Here is a 21,647-nt window from a genome sequence, read left to right on the forward strand (position 1 = left end):
GAATGTAAAATATTTCAAATAGAAATTATGAAGATAGATCTGGATTTAAATGGGTATAAGGGGCCTCCTCTTCCAGCAACACCATATGACCCAAACATCTTGGGGTCCTATGATGTATCCACAGACATGCTCCTTTGCAGACCTCCGAGCCATCAACCTAGAGCTTAGTCCATCCCTGGTTCAAGTTACATTATTCTGGCGTGGACCTGTGTTAGTTGGAGGTGGTAAGTTTAACAGAAGTCTTAATTTTGGGAATAAATTTTTCATTCCCCCAGAGAGTTTCCTGAGGACTGAAACTTCGACTACGCTTTGCTGAATATTTAATTTTCTAAAGCACTGTCACTCTGACCTTCCATGGTTGTAACTGCTGTATAGAAAGCATAGAGAAGTGTAATTTCTTACCTACTGGAAGAACATTTAGGCTTTGTAACTAGTACCATGTGAATTTAATACCTTATTTGCATCTTGTTTAGAGAACACAAACAGTGTAGGATGTTTGGCTACTGTTAGCTTTTCCCATTTTGCTGCTTAAATGAGCACATGAAAACAGTAAAAGCCTAATCCTTGACTTGAGTTCTACACAAGAAGACATGTCCAAAGATCTTGGGGGTACGTAACTGATGTGACTGTCGGTACAAAATCATTCATTCAATGGTTGATTCAAACCCTATAAAGTCAAAGTAAAGACTCAGTGATTTCAATTACATTCATTTAAGACTAAGGCCTTGCTCCACAGCTCACTAAGTTGAAACTCAATGCCAAGGCTAATGGCACAATTACTCGCTGTCTCTAGAAAAAAGCCAATGAGTAAACTGACGTAGAAACTTAACTACTTTATTCCCTACTTGACAATGGAAGAATTCTGTGGAAACACTCACACAGATTTCTGTATCTAGCTTTGGCAATTTCTCCATTACTAACATTTTTCAGTACATTCATCAGAACAGGTTATTCACTGCTTGATAACAAAACTTGAAAAAGTTTTCTGCTAATGTGAAGAAATCAGCAGCACACAAAACAGACCAGTCTAGCACACAGAAGGCAGTATAAACAGAAAGATATGGATCAACTGTAGTCAAGAATGTAAGGGAACAAGGAAATAACTCCTGATAACTCTCTGCCTGAGTAATGTCCAAGTGTCATTTACTGTGAATAGCAATTTCACCTCTTCTTCTCCAAACTAAAGTCAAATGAGTCAAATCAACAAAAATTATCCTGGGAGAACACATACAAAAATCAGATATATGCAGTAAATCAATAGCCCATTACATTTATTGCTCATTGTTTGCAGTAGCTTTTTGCACTTCCAGATAAAATGGAGGCTGACTGTAGGGTACCACAGTCACACCATAACTATGCAACATGCTTTGGCATCATTTGGTGTTAGTGCATTTAGTACATTTAACAATAGCTGAAACCTGATTTGCCAGTTTCACACCAAACCACAAGAAACCACAGGTGAAAGAGGAGCTGTTATCAACAAATTAAATTATGTACATCTCTCTCGGAAATTAAGAGTATAGGTACATACACAAGGCTGGAGTTATATAAGGGTATATTGCTTCCTGACCCAGGTCTTGAAACTGCCTCCAGAATCCCAGAATCAGAAGCATGTACCTTAGTATTCAGCTCCATTGTACTCCAATATTAATGTGGTTTGAATGGCAAATTACAGTTGTGAGGTAATTTTGGAAACTGCTAACCTCCTGCTAGTGGCCATTTTCCAGGTGAAAGCAAAATCTAGCTGAACAAGGTCTTTCTCACTATATCCCTCAGGAGCAGTAAGCTCCAGAATTCACTTGAGAGCAGTGCTGTCACCATTCGTGAACTGAGAGCAGTCAGCTGAGTGAGCCCTTCCTCTGTCTCACCAGATGTGCAGAATTACATCTTGACTTAAATGATGGGTGGAGCAGAGCCCACTGTAGGGAAAGCTCAGGCAGGCAGCCTCTTACAGAAAGCAGGAGGCAGCATGCGCTAGTGGTTACCACCCCTCAGCTAAGACAAGAATTCGAGCTGCATGAATACAACAGCCTCTCATTCACTCCACCCTAACCTAAGCTGTTTGATTGCAGATATCAGCAGAGCAATTTTAAGACATGAAGATCCCTGTGCACAGCATGAATGCCTCTGGAGATGTGACAAGTGCTAGTTTCAGTTAAGAAACTTGCAGAGTCCAGAGTCAAACTGTAGCCTCACTGAGCTGAAAACTAGGGCTGAGAGCTTTGGCTCAAATGCACAATGGATGCAGAGAAAGTCTTGGGCAAGAAACTGAGAAGCAATAACAAAAAAGAAAAGAAAAGAAAAAAAAAAAAAGAAACAGCGGGGGACACAGATATTATCATGAAAGCAGAAAGTGTAAAGATGCCAGATCCCTGAGCTCATATGATTTTGGATTGAACAGTCTCAGAAGGTGAGCTGCAATGCTTCTATATGTCACTGCTTGAGCACTCAATAGCCAGTGCCTGGAAGAACCACTTTCAACCTGAGAAGAGCCTCAATGCTCATGTTGAAAATGCCGTTAAAAATGTGTGAATTGCAGCACAGATGTCAGGAACTGCACTAAGATTAATTCTAAACTGTCAAACTACTATACGAGGGGAATGCACCTTTTGGTAATATTTACTGTCTCTCTGAATTGATTTCAAACAAGGACCAGGAGAGAAGCTGTATCTCCTCCAGCCCAGGCCCTCATGCCATCCAGCACTCATCATAGTCCACTTTATCTAATATGAATGCACAGTTACCAGCAGCAGAGTTATAGCTCATAAAATGTAAAGCAGAGGGAAATCTCTCAACTTAAAATTGCTACCATTCTATTTAGTAAGTGTGCCCACTACTTAATTTATCAGATAGATACTTCACCTTTGTTTTGCTAAGTCATACAGAGATGCAACTTCAAATAGGGGAAGAGGTAAACTATAGGTAGAAATCAAAGTCTCTACATACCCTATTCTATGTATCTTCCTATTGCTTGCTGTTACTTTTGGTATCACTCCTGTCCTTTTAAACTGTTTTGAGCACTGATAAAATTTATAGATGTTGCTTTAGTAACCTGAAGCCTCCCTTGCTGCCTTAATTGCCAGGACCTGTTTTACACTTGTGCAAAGGCAACAAGATGAACCGCTGCTTCAGGATGAATAATTTTGGAAAGAGTGGTGGCAGTTCATGCCTGAGCTGGGTAGAAAGAGATAACTATATGATGCAGAACCAAGCACAACTACATCTGCATATAAATAGACTTAATCAGAAATGCAAATTGCAATCAGAAGAAATTTTAAAAGCCTATGATAACTGTGCAGATAACAAAAGGTCAAACGCTTGTATTGCTGAAGGTTTTAAACTGTTATCAGTCAGTGGCGATTCTTCCTTTATGAACAAAATGTGGAAAAGACAAGTATATGCGAGCCTAATCAATGATGGATAAATTCTGTATTTCTTCTATTATTACAGCTGTTCTGTTGTTAAACTCTATTTTACACTGTCAATCTCATCTTAACTTATTCAGGAAGACTCAACGAAATGAAAACAGTATGAAACCAAAAATAGACAGCATGAAATAATACAGCTAATTTACATGACTATACATAGAGGGAATTTCTATCCCTTTTTCATATCCATATATGACAATCCAAATCTTTACATTCTAATATCCTTGGGTAAATGAAAAAATAAATTACGACTACAGTTTGCTGAAACTGCCGGACTGCTTCATAGCATTGTCAAAATTGTGTGGTTTTCTTCCACAGTAAAACAAGCCTAAGAGCCTAGAGGAATAACATTTTAAAATGTTATTCAACAGTTACAAATATTGGCCTCTTCCTCTTTTGAAACAAATGTTTTCATCAATAGTAGCTAAGAAAAGTACTTTTGAAGGGAGGTACCTTGATATTATATGATTTTATATTCTAAGATAAGAATAAAATAAATATGTAAGTCTTTATCATTTCAAGACGTTCCAAATATAAATTATTGTAGAAGTCAGGCTCAAAAAAGTCTTTAACGTTACAGCTTTTTAATGTCTTTTCCTGTGACAGATTCTTAGGATTTGAAGCACAAACGTTTACCAAGTATTTCTTTCTCCTTTGACTAGATTGCCTTTGAACAAACTAGTGAGTGAAGAGAGCCATCTAGTGCCATACCTTGGAATTTTAAAAAGGGTTTTCACCGGATGCATGTCAAATAAAGGAGGGTCTCCATCCCCCAGTTCAATAGCTGTTATTCCCAAGGACCATACGTCACATCGAGCATCATATGAGTAGTCATACTGTTGTTCACAAGCAATGACCTATCAGAAAAAAGCAGAGAAAACAACACTTTAACCTAATGTACAATTCACGCCATCCTAGTGTGACATGAAAGTACTTTTTTGAGTCGTGTCTAAAATCCTGTGTAGCTTTCAAATCCCTATCTTTGCCTGTACATCCAAGTCAGGAAAGACCCCACAAAAATGTAACAGTAAATTAGAACTTCTCTTAGGTTTGTTTTCCTTAAAAACAATCTCCCCCTTTCTTTTTAAATACATTAAGCTCCATGGGATGCTTCAAATATCTATACAAAGAACATCACTCTACTAAATTCTGGTTTTGAAAGCACTTCTTACAGAAAACTATTACAATAGCAGAGAACCCTATTGATGTTATTCTTATTAACTTCTATGACTATTTATGAGGATAGACTGATTTGCGGAGCTGTTTTTTAGATAAGAATATTCCACCAGTCATTTCTGCCAATTTCTTTTTGTTTGTTTGTCTCTACTGGATTTGAGTAGTTTAAAAAAAAAAAAATCTTAATTAACATACCATGTACCTCGTCTAAGAAAAACTGAAGTTAACAGGAATCTCTCCTTGGACATCAGAACTGTTTTACATCACAACCTTGATGCACACTCGCAGCTAACCCACTGTTTGCATTCTACTCATAAGCTAACTATTCATATAAGCTGGGAACAATTCTGCATCTAAACGTGAGACGAACTAAAGCTTAAATTTAGCCCTTATCTTTACAAAGGGATGAGACTAAAATGACAGCTTCACTGCGTTTTATTCTACCATGATTTGGAATCCTGTCTCAAGTTCGTCTTCCCAAATCTTGTCAATTAGACCAACTGCTTTGAAAATTTGTCAGATCCCCATATATTCCTAGTATCAGCTTCCATGATTTTTCTCATAGTTTTAAGTATTGTTACCAATTTGTACTTAAGATAAACAGAACTTCTGACAGCATGTCCTAGGGTGGCTGTATCTATGTTCTAGAAGAGGTTTTTCTTCTTTACTCTGTATTACTTCTGAGTTCTTGTGTTAGGGCTTCAACTTGGGACAATACTTTGCAGAGACGCCAACATGCAAGTCAGCACCCGAGGTAGCTGCTGGCAGAGAGCCACCCACAGCCTGCTGTAAGAAAATCTTTCCTGAAGAAGCTGCTGATTCCAGCTTAACCTCTTGGTTACTTTCTCCATAAACTGCACCTAACAGAGGTGTTCCTGCCTCTGGTAGAGAGTCTATCCAACAGCCCCATAGGACCTGTCCATCTCTTACTCTGGAACTTATGAGCCCATCATACAGCACACCTCATTTATTTAATCAGAAATCAAGGGTGTTGAACATACTAGTTAAAATAATACCAAAATGTGGGGTTGGTTTTTTTTTGGCAGTGAAGTTGGACATTAGTTAATTCCTCTGCTATATACTCATAGTTCAGTTCTTTTCCTAGAGCAAATCGGTCCAGAAAAATTAAGACCTTTCCTGAATTTTCTATCAATGTTTTGACAAGTGTTGAGATCTCTCTCTTCCTCCTCAATTTTTCTAGGTTAGTATGCCAAAGAAATTTCTTTTCATACCCTACTGACAGTGGTATTTCCCCTTTATTGCTGTAACGTCAAAGAATCTTCTGATAGAGTATCAGACCAATGTTTCTCAACTATTGTCTGAGGAACACTGGTGATCTGTAAGACGTGATAAAGTGGTCAGCAAAATGTCTGCAAACCATCTGAGAAAAACATACATACACATTCCCCTACACATCAACTATCACATAAACAGAATGGGGAAAAAATGAAAGTAAGCATCACAAAAGAGGGTTCAGGGATTTTTTTCTTCAAGTTGAAGAGGCAGAGTTTTGTTAGCTAATGTGGTGTTCTTCAAAGTTGTCACATGAAGATCATTTTCCCATCTCCCTTCTCTTCAACAGAATGTCTTAAGCGAGAGCTCTGAAAATATTTCTTAGTTCTTCAAAGAGTTCATTATAGCCTTGATCTCATCCCATAGATCCCTCTATCTCTTGAAAAAGATGACTTTTACTTTGCAGTAGATAGATTCTACGCAACTCAAGCAGAGCGCTTTAAACCACCACCCTTATTTCAGAGGCCTGTATGATAATTTCATTTCCTTATACCATGCCTTAGAGAGAATGAAAGAAATCAAATTTGATGTAAAAACTTGTAAGAAAGTCAGTGTGGAAATCCATCAGAGATACTTAAATAATACATTCTAAAGAGGCCATACTTGGTGTTGGCTGGAGTTTCCTTCACTGCAGTTTTGCTCAGAGATTGAAAGGGAAGCTTGTATTTCTTGATTATTTTTGTTTCTTTATACAGTTCCCCAAATCATCTGTATACTCAAGGACACTCCCTCAAAAAAAAAAAAATCATGCAAGTCAGCTTCCAAGGCCATGACTCAGAAGTTGCACGTAGTTTATCTGTATGCAACTAATTAAATGCACTGTGTTCTCCTTCCTTTTTTAACACATGAAAAATATTTATCTGCTTGGTTAAAAAGCTGCTAGAGCCCATCTACTGGAAGTGACTACCTCAGAAGTTGCCTGGTTCTCATCAGTGAGCAGACTCCTTTGCAAATACTTGTCTAGTTGTTCTCAAACTTTATGATGCAGAGGAATACATTTTCATTTTCAAGGAAAGGAAAAGAAGGACCTGCTCAAGGTCACACTGGTCTCCCACATTCAAAGACACCACCACTTTTTACTCTATAAGCTTCACAATGTATTACCTACCAAACAAAGAGAAAGGAATGTATAACATATCTTTGTACATCTTCTGCTCCACAGCTAACAGCTACACCTCCAGTAAATATGGTACATGGTAGTAAAATGACACTATGGCAAAATACTGGCACTCTAACCAAGGGGAATTAAACACCATCGGATTCTCCTCCATTCTAATACCAGAGCCTGCAGTAATTCTTTTAGAAAAATATTCCCCTTAATCTGCATTCTCTTTGTTTACAAAAATTCAGCCAGTGGACCATGCAACCCAGTATGTTTTAGACAGTTAGCTTGACTATAGTGAGATCAGCCTCACAGAAAACATACAAAAATGAACTGCTCTTCTGACACTGAGTATGCAGCATGTATATAAATGTAATGATCACTTTGGTTTGAAACAAGTTTTTAATTTCTGTGGGATTTATGATTAGATTCGTACCAACTTATGCACCACTTAGAGAAACACAAATGTCACTAATTTTAATTTTTAAAGCAAGAATGAAATTTTACATCTTTTTTCGTGATGAAAGGTGCACATCGGCAGTTTGCTTTATATGTTGGCTAGCAGACAACACTCTACCTTGAAATCTGAAAAAGAAAGTGTTCTCCCAGTCATAGTTTACAAGCTAAGTCCTTGGGAATGCCCCAGTCCTGTTTTGCCTTGAAAACTATTGCAACTCCCTGCAGAGCAAAAATCTGTAAAGGCCAAATACAAAAAGGAAAAATGCCATTGACTTATCTTTTATTACATTCCTGTCTCTATCAAGAACACAGAGATACTTATTTTTTGGAAACATCTGTCCTTTTCAGTCGGAGTTCTGGAGCTGAGAGTGCCTCTCAGCACTGCTGATAGCTGCTCTGCCCAGCGGGACATGAAGACAGAGTGCCCAGAAGAAATGATCTGAAACTGAAGAAAATGCTACTTCCTTTCTCTACCTTGTGCAAAGACATCATCACATCTGTACTTATTTTATATCCAGCAAAATCTTCCCCTGCTTGTACAAGCAAAAAAGAAGAGGTAGTTTGCTTTGCTGCAAACACTACATTTATGGCAAAGCTTCAGGGGGTGACGTAGTTAAGCTTGAGGTTTGCCAGTAAACATCATGGGAATAAGCACCTAATCTTTCACTTTGGCACGGGCTAGTTACGTGCATACGGTGGCCCAGGTTGCCAAGGAGACAGGCTGTCACCTTTTTTATTAGTTGTAATTTCATCATGATTTCATGCCCAGCCATACTGCTGTAGGATGGAAAGCACCTAAACACCACACAGAGAAACAGACAACATGATGGTAGTTGTCAACACTAATTGTGCTGAGGGTCACACTGGGACAGGGTGAGCTGGGGAGGAATTCACTGGTCTGGCAAAGACGGCACATAAACAAATCAGTCACACTAACTGGAGGGAATTTAGAGAAGCCAGTGATTAGCCATTTTGTGTGATTTATCACTTCTACAGAAACACAAAACTTCACGAAACTTCACACAAAACTTCTACAGAAACACAATGATTCACACCCTGACAAGACTTTATATTCAAGGATATAATTCTACTTGTTCTGAAATCAATGCAAAGATATCTTTGAACTTCAGCAAGCTCATAAGTAGATCACAGGTGGATTTAAAAGAAGGAAAACAGGTAATATGGAGAACTAGCTGTTATTTGTACAGTGGTCATACTGACTTGTGGGCAGAGAGGAAGCCATATATATGTTTAGCTGAAGCAAAATACATCAAACCCTTTTAAGTTTACCCAGAATTACAAGAAGTGAACTTACTTTCATTTTGCCTCAGTATATACAGTGCACCTACAAAGTATAGCTGCAAGCATACACAATACTGATAATAGCAGTACAGATGTGCTACCTGGAGACGATTGCTACACAATTAGCGCTGGTGACCCACCCGCAGAAAGGAGTCTGGAGTTAAAAAGGTTGATGCTCCCGAAGGAAGGTGGTGCTGTACTCAGCTGACGTAGCTAACTAAGCAGCTTATGAGGTGTGCGAGCACAATGCTGAAAAGCACTGTGTATATAAAGGGAATGTGGCACAAAATTGTTGCCCTTGCTACAAGGAGAACAAAATTGCTAGCTATGCAATTCAAATGAAATAAACCAACTGAACTTCTGTGCTCCACCTGACACTATGTAACCCAACTCTACTTATTTACATAGGAAATATAATATTAAATATTTTTCTAATTCCTATGCACTGGGGGGAAAAAAAAAAAAAAAAAGTCTTTCATGATAGCATTTAGCAGCACTGGCGATACTGAATTATCCAGACCAAAGTGATACCTACCTATCTCTATCGCTCCCTCGCTTCCCCTTTCCCCCTTTCTCTCCCTCCCTCCCTCCCCTCAAACACATTCACATAATTAAAAAAAAGCAAATTTGTGATTGAAATTGGTTCCATATTCCCCCATTTTCTTATTTGGATTTCAGGTCCTTATTTATTATCATCATAAAAATTTTTCCATGGTGTATCAGAAAATGATTATATTGTTAGAAATGTTACCAAAATAAAAATTAATTAATATTTTAAATAATTCTTACGAGCAATTATCACAATTAGTGTTGATTCATTGAAAATTAATTATATGTCAAGTAGTCAATTGTGTTTTAACAGCTGTGAGTAATCAATTTTTATTTTTATTTTTAACTCACCCAAGTGAAATATTCCTGAGACCTTTAGACTGCTCTGGCAGCAGGCTACATTTGTAAGGAAACATAATACCTTTTATTAGACCAAATGATACAGGGAGGAAAAACAGATAAGCTTTTGAGCACACAACTCCATTTTGCTTTATACCACGAGACCATCACAGCTTCAACATTACTAATACTGATGTCATTGACAGATTTTGTTTCTGACCCACAGATTCACTCCTGAGCAGTAAGGATATACACTACACACCTCACACAGATTTGTAAATGGTATTTCACAAAGAAACTGAAAACTCAGAGGCAACTCCAGCCTCATAAACAAACACATTTCATGTAGGGATCTCAGTGCAGGGCAGTGTGGTACTGAAATTATTTTCTCTACTGGTTTTGGGTTTTCATTTTGTTTTGGTTTTTAAATCTTTAAACACCCTACATAAAAATTTTACAACCTGTCCGTAGCTGCTGTTTAGGTTAGAACAAAATAGAAGCATCTGCAACCCCTCCACATCCCTTCACAAGATTATGGCCATGTTATCAAGGTTACTGGCAAGGTTCCCTCCACCTGCCACGTCCTTTTCAACCCCCTCCTGCCATGCTAGCCTGTGAGGAGGTCAGCTCTCCTGTAGGCAAAGGAGGAGGTATTCTGCCAGACTCTGCTCTGCAGGAAGAGCTCACTGGTGCTGTCCTGCTGCACACTCTGCCTCTCTTGTGTGCCATCTCCTTTAAAGAAACCTCTGTATTCCAATTCAGCTTTCTGAATTCGACTGCTTTTCTTCTGGACTTTAAGCAACTTCAGTGTAACTCCTTACTACTGCAGCTTGTTAAAGCGTGGGTTTGAGAGCCACAGAAAATTAAGTAAGTAAGTGGAAAGAAAAAAAAAAACCAGGGCAGAAACTGCCATTTCTTTTATTTCTTTATTCAATTCCTATAGATCTGTGTTCCCAAAAAGATAACTTTGTTTAAATCATGCCAGTCCACTCTCAGAAGGTGGCATCTCAGAGTCACAGGCATTTTAGTCATATGTGGCCATTTAGAGATCTAATTCTATCCCACATTCTGCCACTGACCTGCTGTAAGTCCTTAAGCAAGTCATTTCACTTCTATGTCCCTCAGTTCTTCCGACAGCATCTTGCCCTATGTATTTAGAGCAATGGTTCCCACTCTTCCCCCCACCTTCCCACACTTACACTGTAGTAGCTCCTCTCCGGCATGCCAATACCTATTTACCACATGAACCACAGGACCACACTCAAACCCAGTGCTGCATTTCAAAAGGACAGCTAATATTCCCTAAAAAAAAAAAAAAAAAAAAAAGTTTTACACACCATGGTGTCCCACTACTTTAACCTCCTGAAAGCAGGGATGTCATTTCAAAATGTATGCCAAGTAGGCAATTCCTTTACACCCTAGGGTTAATATACTATCATAAATATAGTAATGTTAAACAAGCAGCAATTGTTCAAATCACAATGTAATAAAAATCTGTCATTAATTATTTAATGGTACCATTCTTTATCTTTAACATTTATTTATCGCATTTATTATTTTTACCCACTAAATGTGTGGGATTTTCAAGTATTTCACTGTTAATTAATCATGATGACAGATAAACACAAATTCTGTAAAAGCAGCAGAAGTTTCCTCTATTCCCATCTGTGAAGTTTATTCCTAAGGACAATCAGTTATTTTTTGTAAATTATGTTTTCAATCTTATCTCATTTACTGTAATTCACAAGGTAAAAAAAACTGTAGTAAGAGCTAATTCAGTAATCTATCTTATAATTAGCTGTTAGAGAACAGTTATTACACCTTCATGGAAGATGTTATAAGGCAATATTTTCAAAATTTTCCTTATTAGAGAAGGTACATAGTTCCTTATGTTTCTTTATCACAAAATATGCATACTGTTTCACTGTATAACTGTTTTTAAATGGCTTTCAGGCAGAAAAATAAGTGTATATACATTCTTGAAATCTATATCCTATTTATATTAAGTGGTGGATTCCTACAGTTCATTATAAATCAGCATTTACAAAATTCCAGCTTAGTTGGCATTTAAAAGTGTAGTGAAAATGTGTATATCAGAAGAGCTAATTTTATCTAATAAGGAATTAAAGTGAAGAGACCTAGAGCTATTAACAGGATGCTGACCTTGAGACCCATGACGTAAGCAAAGGGCTGGCAAATAAGCTAGGTTGAGGTGTGACAAAATAGGAATATATTCAATAGTTTCAGGGGAATGTAACACTGTACTTGTTTATAGTTAATTAAAAACATAAGCTCAGGTTAGTGATGGGGTTATCTTTTCTACGCTGTTTTTCCAACTCGGTATTTAACTACACATGAAATGTTATTTACTGTTAAATGGATTTTTTTGTAAATTTTTCATGTCTCCTACAATAGAGAGGTAAATAAGAGAAACAAGCCCTAATCTACCAAAAGGAATTTTTTTTTTGAGCAAATTCTAAGGCCTGAATACAGCCCTTACTGTAATGAATATTGACTTCAGTTGAAAAGCTGCTGTGAGTCTTTGCAAAATTAGATATTTCCTTCATATATTTTTCAACTGCATTAATGCAAATTACTTTTTAGGGTGATTTTTTTTACCAGTTTGGTTGATTTTTCTTTAGATTATGCAGAGACACAGCTTTGTACTGTAACAATGCAAGTATTATTCATTGTTTTGGGATTAGACTTATTGCACACACATATGATCAGATTTAAAGTTTTAAAAAATACAAAGGAACGTTGGAAAAAGAAAGACAATTTAAACTAGTCACCTATTGTTCTAACACTTCAGAAATTCATTCTGATGCTCAGATGTACTGAATTTTATCCCAGAAAGTATGCCTTGATTCAGCAGGGGGAAGGAAAACAATTTGTTGTCTCCAGGGCAGTCTTACTGATCATTACTTCATCTTGGCAGGATTGTAAAAAATATCCAAAGTACAGAGTTGACACAGCTTTAAATAATACTGTGACATCTGAAATCCCTCTGAAATCAATAGCAGAACAGAGCTAATATTTTACCTTTGGTTAACTCATTATTACAGAACTCATATGATACATTTACCAATGTCGCAGCCTTTCCTGCTGTCATGTGTCATATTTCAACAAATAATTCTTCAAAGGATAGCTATGTTTTAATTATGTTCTTTTTAAAACATAAGTATGCATGCACCATTGTCATTTTTTAGCAGTTATCAGTAAAATATAACAGCATACTCCCTGTGGTTTTAAATTACCTTCAGCATCTCTCCAGTTCTTTCTGACTTCAACTATCTTTTTCTTTTTCTATTTCTGTTCTTAAAACTGGATTTGGGCCAAAGAAAACATGTACAGATTCTAACTGAGCTTGTTTCAAGAGTCAAGTTTCCAGCTAGATCATGATAATATAATCATATTTGGGAAAGGGGAAAACTGCAATTCTATTTGAACTAGATTTTGTTCAGTTCTGCACTGGAGGCTGAAAACAAGACATGTCAAGGTTTAGAACTAGAGATGTAAAGGCAGTTCAGTTCAAAAGTTTCAAATCTGATTCCTCCTGCTAGCATTCAACACAATTTTTTCAGCATAATAGAAGCAGATTTTAGGTAACTTAAGTGTTTGGCAACAGGCAGCTTTAAACATTCACCATACTTAAACTATCCTGCCTTATTTATCTTTTTTTGGCATGCCTGTATTCAGTGTTCCAGTTTCTGCATGTCTATGCATGTAAGTGTGAGACAATACTAGTTAGGTTAAACAGCAGTGATTGTTTTTCAGTAAGTCTACTTTACAGCTGCTCTCAAACTGACTCATCCTTGCCAAGTTCCTCTGTTGCTTCCACACAGCCTAGTTTTTCCCTGCATTTTCATTTTTCAGCAAAATTTTTGTTAATCACATGCTCTGCTCAGAACAAATGCTCAAGGACAAATCATTTTGATTTGTCTTGTTGCTGCTAAACAAGCCTCACAGCCATCAGAAAAAAAGAGCCCTCTTAAGATGTTCGAGTCACTCAAAACTGTTAAGCTGCTGCTTTTCATGCTGCCAGTAAGAACACTGAGCTCAACAGAACACCTTATGCCACCCTCAGTCACTGCTGCTTTCCTATGAACTTTTGCTCTTGCAAGTACCATGCCATATAATCCCTTTGATACATTTTGCAAACTTCATCTTAAAATATGATCATTTTCCTCATTATACAGACTGTTCCTGATCCAGGCTGATCTACTGATTCTAGTGTCCAGCATATTTGTCTTCTGCTTATATCCAGTTATTCCTATCTGTCAGCTTGAATAATCTTGCATCATTCTCCTCCAGGTTTTATTTTCCTGGGGTTTACCCTGGAAAATATTCCCTGTCAGCTCCATTTCACAAGGTTCATTTCTCTGAAACACTCCTGTAATCTCTTCCTCCAAGGCAAGCTTTTTCATCTCCCCTCTCCACTCCCCCTTCAGATTAAATCCATCTTTCTCACCCTTGGATAAGATGAGGTCCCGTGATTGCCTTATGCATTGACTGAGGCTCCTATGTTTCACACACAGATAGTAAAAGTCCAATTTAAAAAAAAAAAAAAAAATTCCTAGTCTTCATGCTTTCTGTTTCTCTGATTAGTAACATTTCCTTCCTGTCCTGTTATTTTATGGTATTTTGGGGTTTTACATAGATTCTATCCTATGTCAAAACCTTTAGGCAGCAAGATTTTTGCAACTATTAAGTGCTTTTCTTGTTTTTACTGATCTCACCACAGTCTCATCTAGAAAACACTGTTCCTAATAAGCTGCAACCCAAGCAGAGTTTTTCAGCTTATTGCAGTCCTAATCCTTCATCTTTCACACAAAAATTTGGCTGCACATTTTAAAAATACCAGAAGGATCTCCCCAGGAGTAAGGTACATTGCACGTCGCGTGTCGGTTGAAACATGTCATTCATATGAACAAAAAGAAAGCAACTGTAGTGACTTGAGCACGAGCATTAGGCAACTTGTCATTTAAAAGCCATTTCAACAACAGCATAACTGATATCTGAGCATCTTACAGCTGCTTCGCAGATTGGTACATCTATGAAGCCTGATCAGCGTGGCTCATACAGGCATGCAAATATGATATGAGTTACTATGCTTATGGTACTGGGTTAGTTATTTTGACAAATCTTTTCAAAACAGGAAGCATTCAAAGCTACTTCTGTTCCTGTTTTGATGTACTATGCACATAACATACCTTGGTTACACGTGTGTTGTATTTTCAGGTCAAAATTTTTCAGATCAAAATCTCTGCTTATTTCTTTGGCTTTTTACCTTGAGAATGAATATTTTCAAACAGGATGGGAAAATAAATTCGGTACGATTATTGCCTTTGATGGCAATTATTCAAGCAAAACAGTACCATAAAAATAAGTTCTAATAATCTGAGTTCAAGAAAATATTTCATAATATGTCCATTATTGTCTAGAGGAGTATTTTATAAAGGTTTCAGAATGTCTCCAACCAAGGTGATTCCATAAATAATGCTTGCACAGTGGTTTCTAAGGTATCTTGTATCTCCTTTGTGACGTAAACTGGTTGTTATGGAGATGGTAAAATATCAACCATTCTTTGTGAGACTGTGCAAGATCAATTTTGGATCTGTTACAGCAGCTTCTTTTCTCTGCTCAGCTATAATCAGCCTTCCCTAGCAACAGAAATAGATGTATAAAAAGTATAAAATGTTTCAAAACAAATGTTTGCATAATACTTTTAACTGTTTGACATACAGAAATAGACCTGTGTGCATTTGTAAGAGATGCAAATTCCCCAAAATTCAAGTAAGTCTAATGGCCTGCAATAGAAATGGGGCTACTACCGTTATGAAGGTTTAACAACTTACAAATAAACAGACCACTCCCTTTTCATTCCCTATTTTTAAATTTCATAATCTATACCTTACAAAAGTATTTTTCATTTCTTAAAGCGGGGAGGGCAAAGATTAACATCTTTCACCCCAAATTTAGGGCAAATACTTAAGGGGCTTTTGTTCAACAGCGTGTTAAAACTTTCTAGAGCTTCATGAAATAGAAGGAAAACGGTTATGTCTGGGGAGTAGTATGTAAAAATATGGTCTAAGATACTTGGCTAGCCCGCATGTGGATTATTTTTCTCCATTTTTAATTTATGCTGGTGCATACGTCTATGTGTGTAGGTCCCCAGTCAATGATTAAGATTAAAGAACACAGAGCTGAGTCAGGGTTTTGCGGAATCCTATAGCAAGACAGGAATGTGGGAATTCCTCCTTCTCCTCCCAGTCTGTATTTAGAGGCACAGACAAGCACACCAAAACATACAGTATTTGATTGGAAAGTCATAAAATTTTCAAGGAGACCCTTAGTCATTTGCAGATTATTTGTACTTTTATGGAAACATTACAGAGAAGAAAATAATGAAATTATTAGAAATCCATTTTGTATATTCTAATAGCACATTCATTTTACTGAACAGGGGCCTAGACGTCAAGTAAAGGAGAAACACAGACATAGGGGAGAGAAGAAAAGATACCCGTTTCTGCTACTATGTGGAAGTAGCAACAAAGTGTGCATTGCAATGAATGGAGACAACCCAGATAGGAACATTTGCGTACCTCAGGTGCCATCCAAAAGGGTGTTCCCACTGAGGTGTTTCTACGCAGCCGTGTGCTGGTGAGCTGGGCTGAAACACCTGCAATAAACCAGATCCAAACAACTTGGCTTCAATTTCATTCTGTCATTTCAGTCAGTTTATCTCAAGTATCTAGAAAACAAACCTCAAGCCTGGGAGTACAGCTGCAGAACGCCTGGCCAAAGTAGGTGCAGCATTTGTACTGAATTCTTTGTTTGATTAATTTCAGCTTGCTGTTTTCATTCAGAATTGCTGAGAGATTTTTTGTGAATGACTCTCAGTTTGAAGCACTTTCATTCAAACTCAAAAATTCAATTGGCACCTAAATATCACAGGCTTCTTTCTGCTGTTTTCATGAGTATAAGCAGGAACTCTTCAAATTACAACTTGACTTTAAAACTTCTGTTTCAGAAATTTACTCCCTCAACACTGCTGGCAGGAAACTTGTTCACTAGAGTATTTGCAGAGGCTCCTGTTCAACACAACATTTATGCACTTGCTTAAATCTTTGCCTATTGAGAAAAGCATGGAAGCTCAAGCTCACACTGCAGCTTGTGCTTAGGGAGTTAAGCACATGCTTAAAACAAAGCCTGTGCTTCAGTGCTTTGCTGAGTGGGGCTGGACTACTGAAGCACAGCTGAAAAAAGGAAGAAAGAACTAGAGTGAAATCAAACAATGTTAACAAATCAGAACGAACTTTCACAGCAAGTCATCTTCTGTGCTCTGGTCAACATTTAATTGAATTGTAGAGTTCAGGAGCATTCCAATAAGTTGACACAAAACCAATATTGACTTTAAAACATATTTCACTTTAACATTGTTTAAAAACAAAAACCACAGTGGTCTGCTCCTGTGGCATTACCCAGAGACAAAAATGGGCAGAAACACGTATAATACACATTGCCTGATGCCAATAAATAAGAAATTTGGACTCATAATTTGTAAGTTTAATTTGATTTCTGGCTCCAAGATTCAATTCTGTATTTATTTTTCAGTGTGATTGTAAGCCTCCAGTGATTTCCTGACTACCGCTGTGAAGCAGTTAATGGCTAGGACCTACAGCAAGCCTCTGTGCATTTAACTCTGATCTCTTTTCAGCCAGCTTAATTTGTAGCTGCTATCTATGGACACTCCAAAACAGTGCAGAATACCAAAGAGCTGAGAGAGGGAGACAACAGGAGAGAGTGAGCAAGCATGAGCATAAATGAATGATAAATTGCAGACATTTTGGGTCAACTTACACTGTGACCAACATTTATTCAAATAGATCATGCTGTCGAGAGCAGTTGAGGGAAGAAATGTGTGTTACACTGAAAAAGCTAGTTGTAAAGTCATGCAATAAAGGCAAAAAAACCCCAGCCTCAATTAATGATATCTGTGTAATCCTCTCTGTGACCTAATATCTATATGTACTGCTTTGAATATGAAGTAATTTTTTTTTTTCCTTCAAGATTCTATCTCATTCTGTGGCTAGAATGGATAGCGTTCACTGAATAGATAGTAATTTAGTATTTTTTTTTATCCCCATTGATTTGAGTTCTAGTTATTTATTTAGTATATCCAATCCTATACTAAATTTAAAATTATTATTTTCTTTTCTTTTTGACATGTTTCCTTCCCTCCTCCCATCAAACAATAAATCTCCTTAACATTCCTGCAAAATGGGAGAGGATTATTAGTTCCGGGGATTAACCTAAAAATATCCAAAGCATCCACTGTTTTTGGGTACTTAATCTGAGATCTTCCAGTTTTCAGGCACTCCACATGCCTCAAGTAGAGCTGTAATAGATCTCAGCTGCAGTTCAAGAACACTTAGCTCTTCTGCAAAGGAGGACAAGATGTTTCAAACTGGCTATCGGGAAAATGAAGAGCAGAATGGCCACTTCTAAAATGTTTGATGCAAGTGACCTGCCAACATCACAAAGAAACACTGGCAGAAGCAAGAACAGTCTCCAATTGGATGCCATTCAACTGTCTGAACTGCGAGTCCCTTCTCTTCCTGAACTCCTTGCACTTTTCACTATATATCTTCCACTTTCTGCAACAAATGACACAAACAGTTCTACAAACAGTATCAGCTGTGACTCATTCCTAATTAGTTCCCAGAGTCCCTTCTGTGACTACAGCAGTGGGCTAGAGGGGAAAAATAGGAACTTAATGAAAGCTTGGTGCCTGATGCTTCTTTAGTCAGGAAGCCCACAGATATGTGGGCATTTCTTGGCATTTCTTAACTGTTGTTAGAAAACACTGAAGATTTAACTCATGCCTTTTTCTGAGGTAATCATATTTATTGTAATTTTCTAGTGTTACTGTTGTAACTTAAAAAGTAGAAAAAAAAAAAAAACCTAAATCCTAAATGTGGAATCAGAGAAACCCATGGGACACCAGAAAGGTTGGGATTCTCAGTTTCCTTGAATGTGCCACTTGGAGTTGCAGCACACTGATCTGCCTTTAGAAGCCAGAGCTCCAAGCTGAGCTTCTGCTGCAGCTACGGCCTTTGATATGTCTGATAAAAACATTTTGCTTTGGTGAGAAAAGCCAATGTTTCCCAGAATGGAGTAGTTACAAACAAAGATCCTGCTGCCAGCATTCTCCCAAATGACAAGGGATCTTCCTCCCTTGTACTAGCTCAGGGACTCACTCCAAGTTTTGCTTCTGGCCATATGTTTCTGCCAGCACTATTTTAATTGTTGCCTTTACCATTCAACATAATGAATTTCTGTCCCTAGAAGATACTAAAGAGTCTCCTGTTTCCCCACTTAGTTTAGCATCTTCAATAGATTTTTATGTTAAATTTATAATACTATGACAACATCAGTATTACATTTTCTTTCCACTGCATAAATTTAATTTTTTTGGATTTTTTATTTTTAATATTACTATTTGAAGAATTTTTTGGCACGCCATTTTACAATACTCCCATTTTGCGAACATTTTTCTTTACCTTCATGCACTGCTAAACACACATGTTATTCATGCAACACTATTCTCAATGATGATGATTACCTTATGCATTACATGGTTTCATTAATAAATAATATTACTAATAATCTGTTTCTGTTACCTTTAATAAAATTGTCCATGCCATTACATACATATCTGAGGGACTACAGCATTTCCTTATTTTTCTAAGTGCATGTTTAAAGGGAAAAAAACTGCTGAACTGAGTTAAAGTCTATTGCCAAGTCCCTTTCTATCTACCCATCTATCTGTCTGTCTCTCTCTCTCTCTCATTTCTTATGCAATGCTCAAATCTAACAGCAATAATCAGAAATTAAATGGATGTTGGGTTTTGGACCCAAGGGACCATTTTACCTTCTCCTCAGAGGGAAAAAATATGCTTAAGGCTAGCAAAAGCCATTTCTGAGAGAAGAATGTTTCCTTTTCATATGCAAAAGACAGAATATCTAAATTTAAATTAGGAGGACAACTGCTCTGAAACTGATATTCCTTGTGAAATGCAAAAGAGCTTTGTAAATAAAATGGTACCTTCAGAACTATTTTTAATTATTATGTTTAAGCTTTTAAGTTAGAAGTCTATTACTGATTTTTGGTTGGAATTTTTATTCTTGCTGTATCAGGTTCCTTCTCCATTTTCTTTCTTAAAATAATTCTGAGTATCCTTCTGAAAAAGTCTCTCGCTATGGCATTCCGCCTTCCCAGGGGGAAGTAAACAGATGCCTTTGGCTAAACTGCATATATCAGGAAAACAAATGGGAAGTGGTCATTACCAAAGTCAACGAGCTTGACTCCACCTTCTGTTGTCAGGAGAATGTTGTTCCCTTTCACATCACGATGAATGATCCGGTTATTGTGTAAATGCTGAAGGCCCTATATACCAGCAGTAACAAAAATAAGTTTACTCCCTTATTTAAAAACAATTACCCTACTATTAGGGAACGTAATGAAGACAATCTGCACATACTCTATAGAAACATCTGTCCACCGGATTACATGCTTGATACAACCCCTGCTGCTGTAATAGCCCGCATAATATTGTCAACATTACCATACTTTATAAATGGAAAATGTATGTATGAGATGAGTAAATTGCACCCTCTGCTGTCATTACAAGCCCAATGAACATCCTTACCAAGAGAGCACCATATAAGATGTATGAGATTATAGCTTCATCCAACCGTTGGCCACACTTCAGCAGGCCTTTGACAAGCTCTGTGACAGAACCTCCATTGCACAGCTGTGAACAGGGAGAGTTGCGAGGGGGGAAAAAAGCAAGACAAGTCCTCAGTTACTCAATATACCTGTTTAGGCTGTAAACACCTGCTGTGCAAAACTGCACTACAACACAAGTCTGGGAACAACTAGATTTTTACCTTGCAATTATTTATGTTGTCACCCCACCTTAGAACATATTTTATTAGCAATGTTAATAACAAATGGCAGCAGCCTGGGTAAGAGAGGGAAGTGAAAACTAAAGATTATAAAGTGTAATTTATAAAATGTAACTAAAAATCGAAATATTATGAACAGGACTGTATTTTGTTGTTAAAAGAGGATTTATAAGTCCAATTTACATTATTTGAGTATTTTCACAATAATATGTGCACCGTCTTTTTGAAAAACTGCTTTTGTGCAAAGAAAAGGCCAGACAGAAAAGATTGATGCTCTTGATAACTGGGAGGCAACAAATTACAGTCATTTTAAACTTTCACTCCATCAATGCTCCTGCTGGCAGGCAATATAAAGTAGACAGAAGCCGTATCTCTATACTCAGATTTGATGGCATGTGCTGCCAACAACTGAGATGAAACATTCTGATCCAGAAAAGCAGCTTCTTGCAAGCATTTCCCACTAATGGGCTGCCATACATCAAAAGAGGAGGAGAAAAAGTAAAATTAGAATCTTTGTAAATACGTTTTCACTCACACCATTAGTTTACTGTCCATACCCTTCTAAGCAGCTATTCGCCTGTTTCTTTTCTCTGTCCTTTTCCTACTTTAATATCCACAATTGTTTGACAAAAAAAAAAGGTGGGAGAATTGATTGCCTGCCTTTCATTGAATTTTCTGCTCTAGACCTGTTTTTGTAGCCAGCACCCTTACTGACATTTCTGCCATACAGAAATCACATGCATTTCAACACAAGTTCATTTTACTTTATCAGTATTAAGTTTAAAATACTACAGCGTAAATCAGGAGAATGGTATGAAAACAGTTGTTCTACAAACTGTCAAGTTTTGCATCTCTCAAATAGCTTTTATGAATTGTGCATCAGTTCAGTCACTAATTTCTGTGATGTGTCAATATTTTCCTTCATTTATTACTAGCTTCCCCTTGCATCAAAAAAATTCACTAGACTAAAAGTTTTAGTTCATGGAAAGGACTAGATCACATAATAAACTGTCGTGGTTTAGCTT

The 21,647-nt window shown here is 37.2% G+C and overlaps 1 protein-coding gene across 1 annotated transcript in view; it reads right to left on the reverse strand.

Annotated features, from left to right (window-relative positions):
* MYO3B (myosin IIIB) overlaps window positions 1-21,647 on the reverse strand; it is a 183,991-nt gene that overhangs the window by 156,914 nt on the left and 5,430 nt on the right. Inside the window, exons 4-7 of the mRNA XM_075511231.1 lie at window positions 20,364-20,468; window positions 20,002-20,101; window positions 16,254-16,330; window positions 4,140-4,285 (exon numbers count right to left, since the gene is read on the reverse strand). Coding sequence (XP_075367346.1) covers window positions 4,140-4,285; window positions 16,254-16,330; window positions 20,002-20,101; window positions 20,364-20,468 — 428 coding nt within the window. The remainder of the gene's footprint in view (window positions 1-4,139; window positions 4,286-16,253; window positions 16,331-20,001; window positions 20,102-20,363; window positions 20,469-21,647) is intronic.

Source organism: Mycteria americana, chromosome 9 (genome assembly GCF_035582795.1).
Source record: "Mycteria americana isolate JAX WOST 10 ecotype Jacksonville Zoo and Gardens chromosome 9, USCA_MyAme_1.0, whole genome shotgun sequence".
In the NCBI taxonomy this organism is placed as follows: domain Eukaryota; kingdom Metazoa; phylum Chordata; class Aves; order Ciconiiformes; family Ciconiidae; genus Mycteria; species Mycteria americana.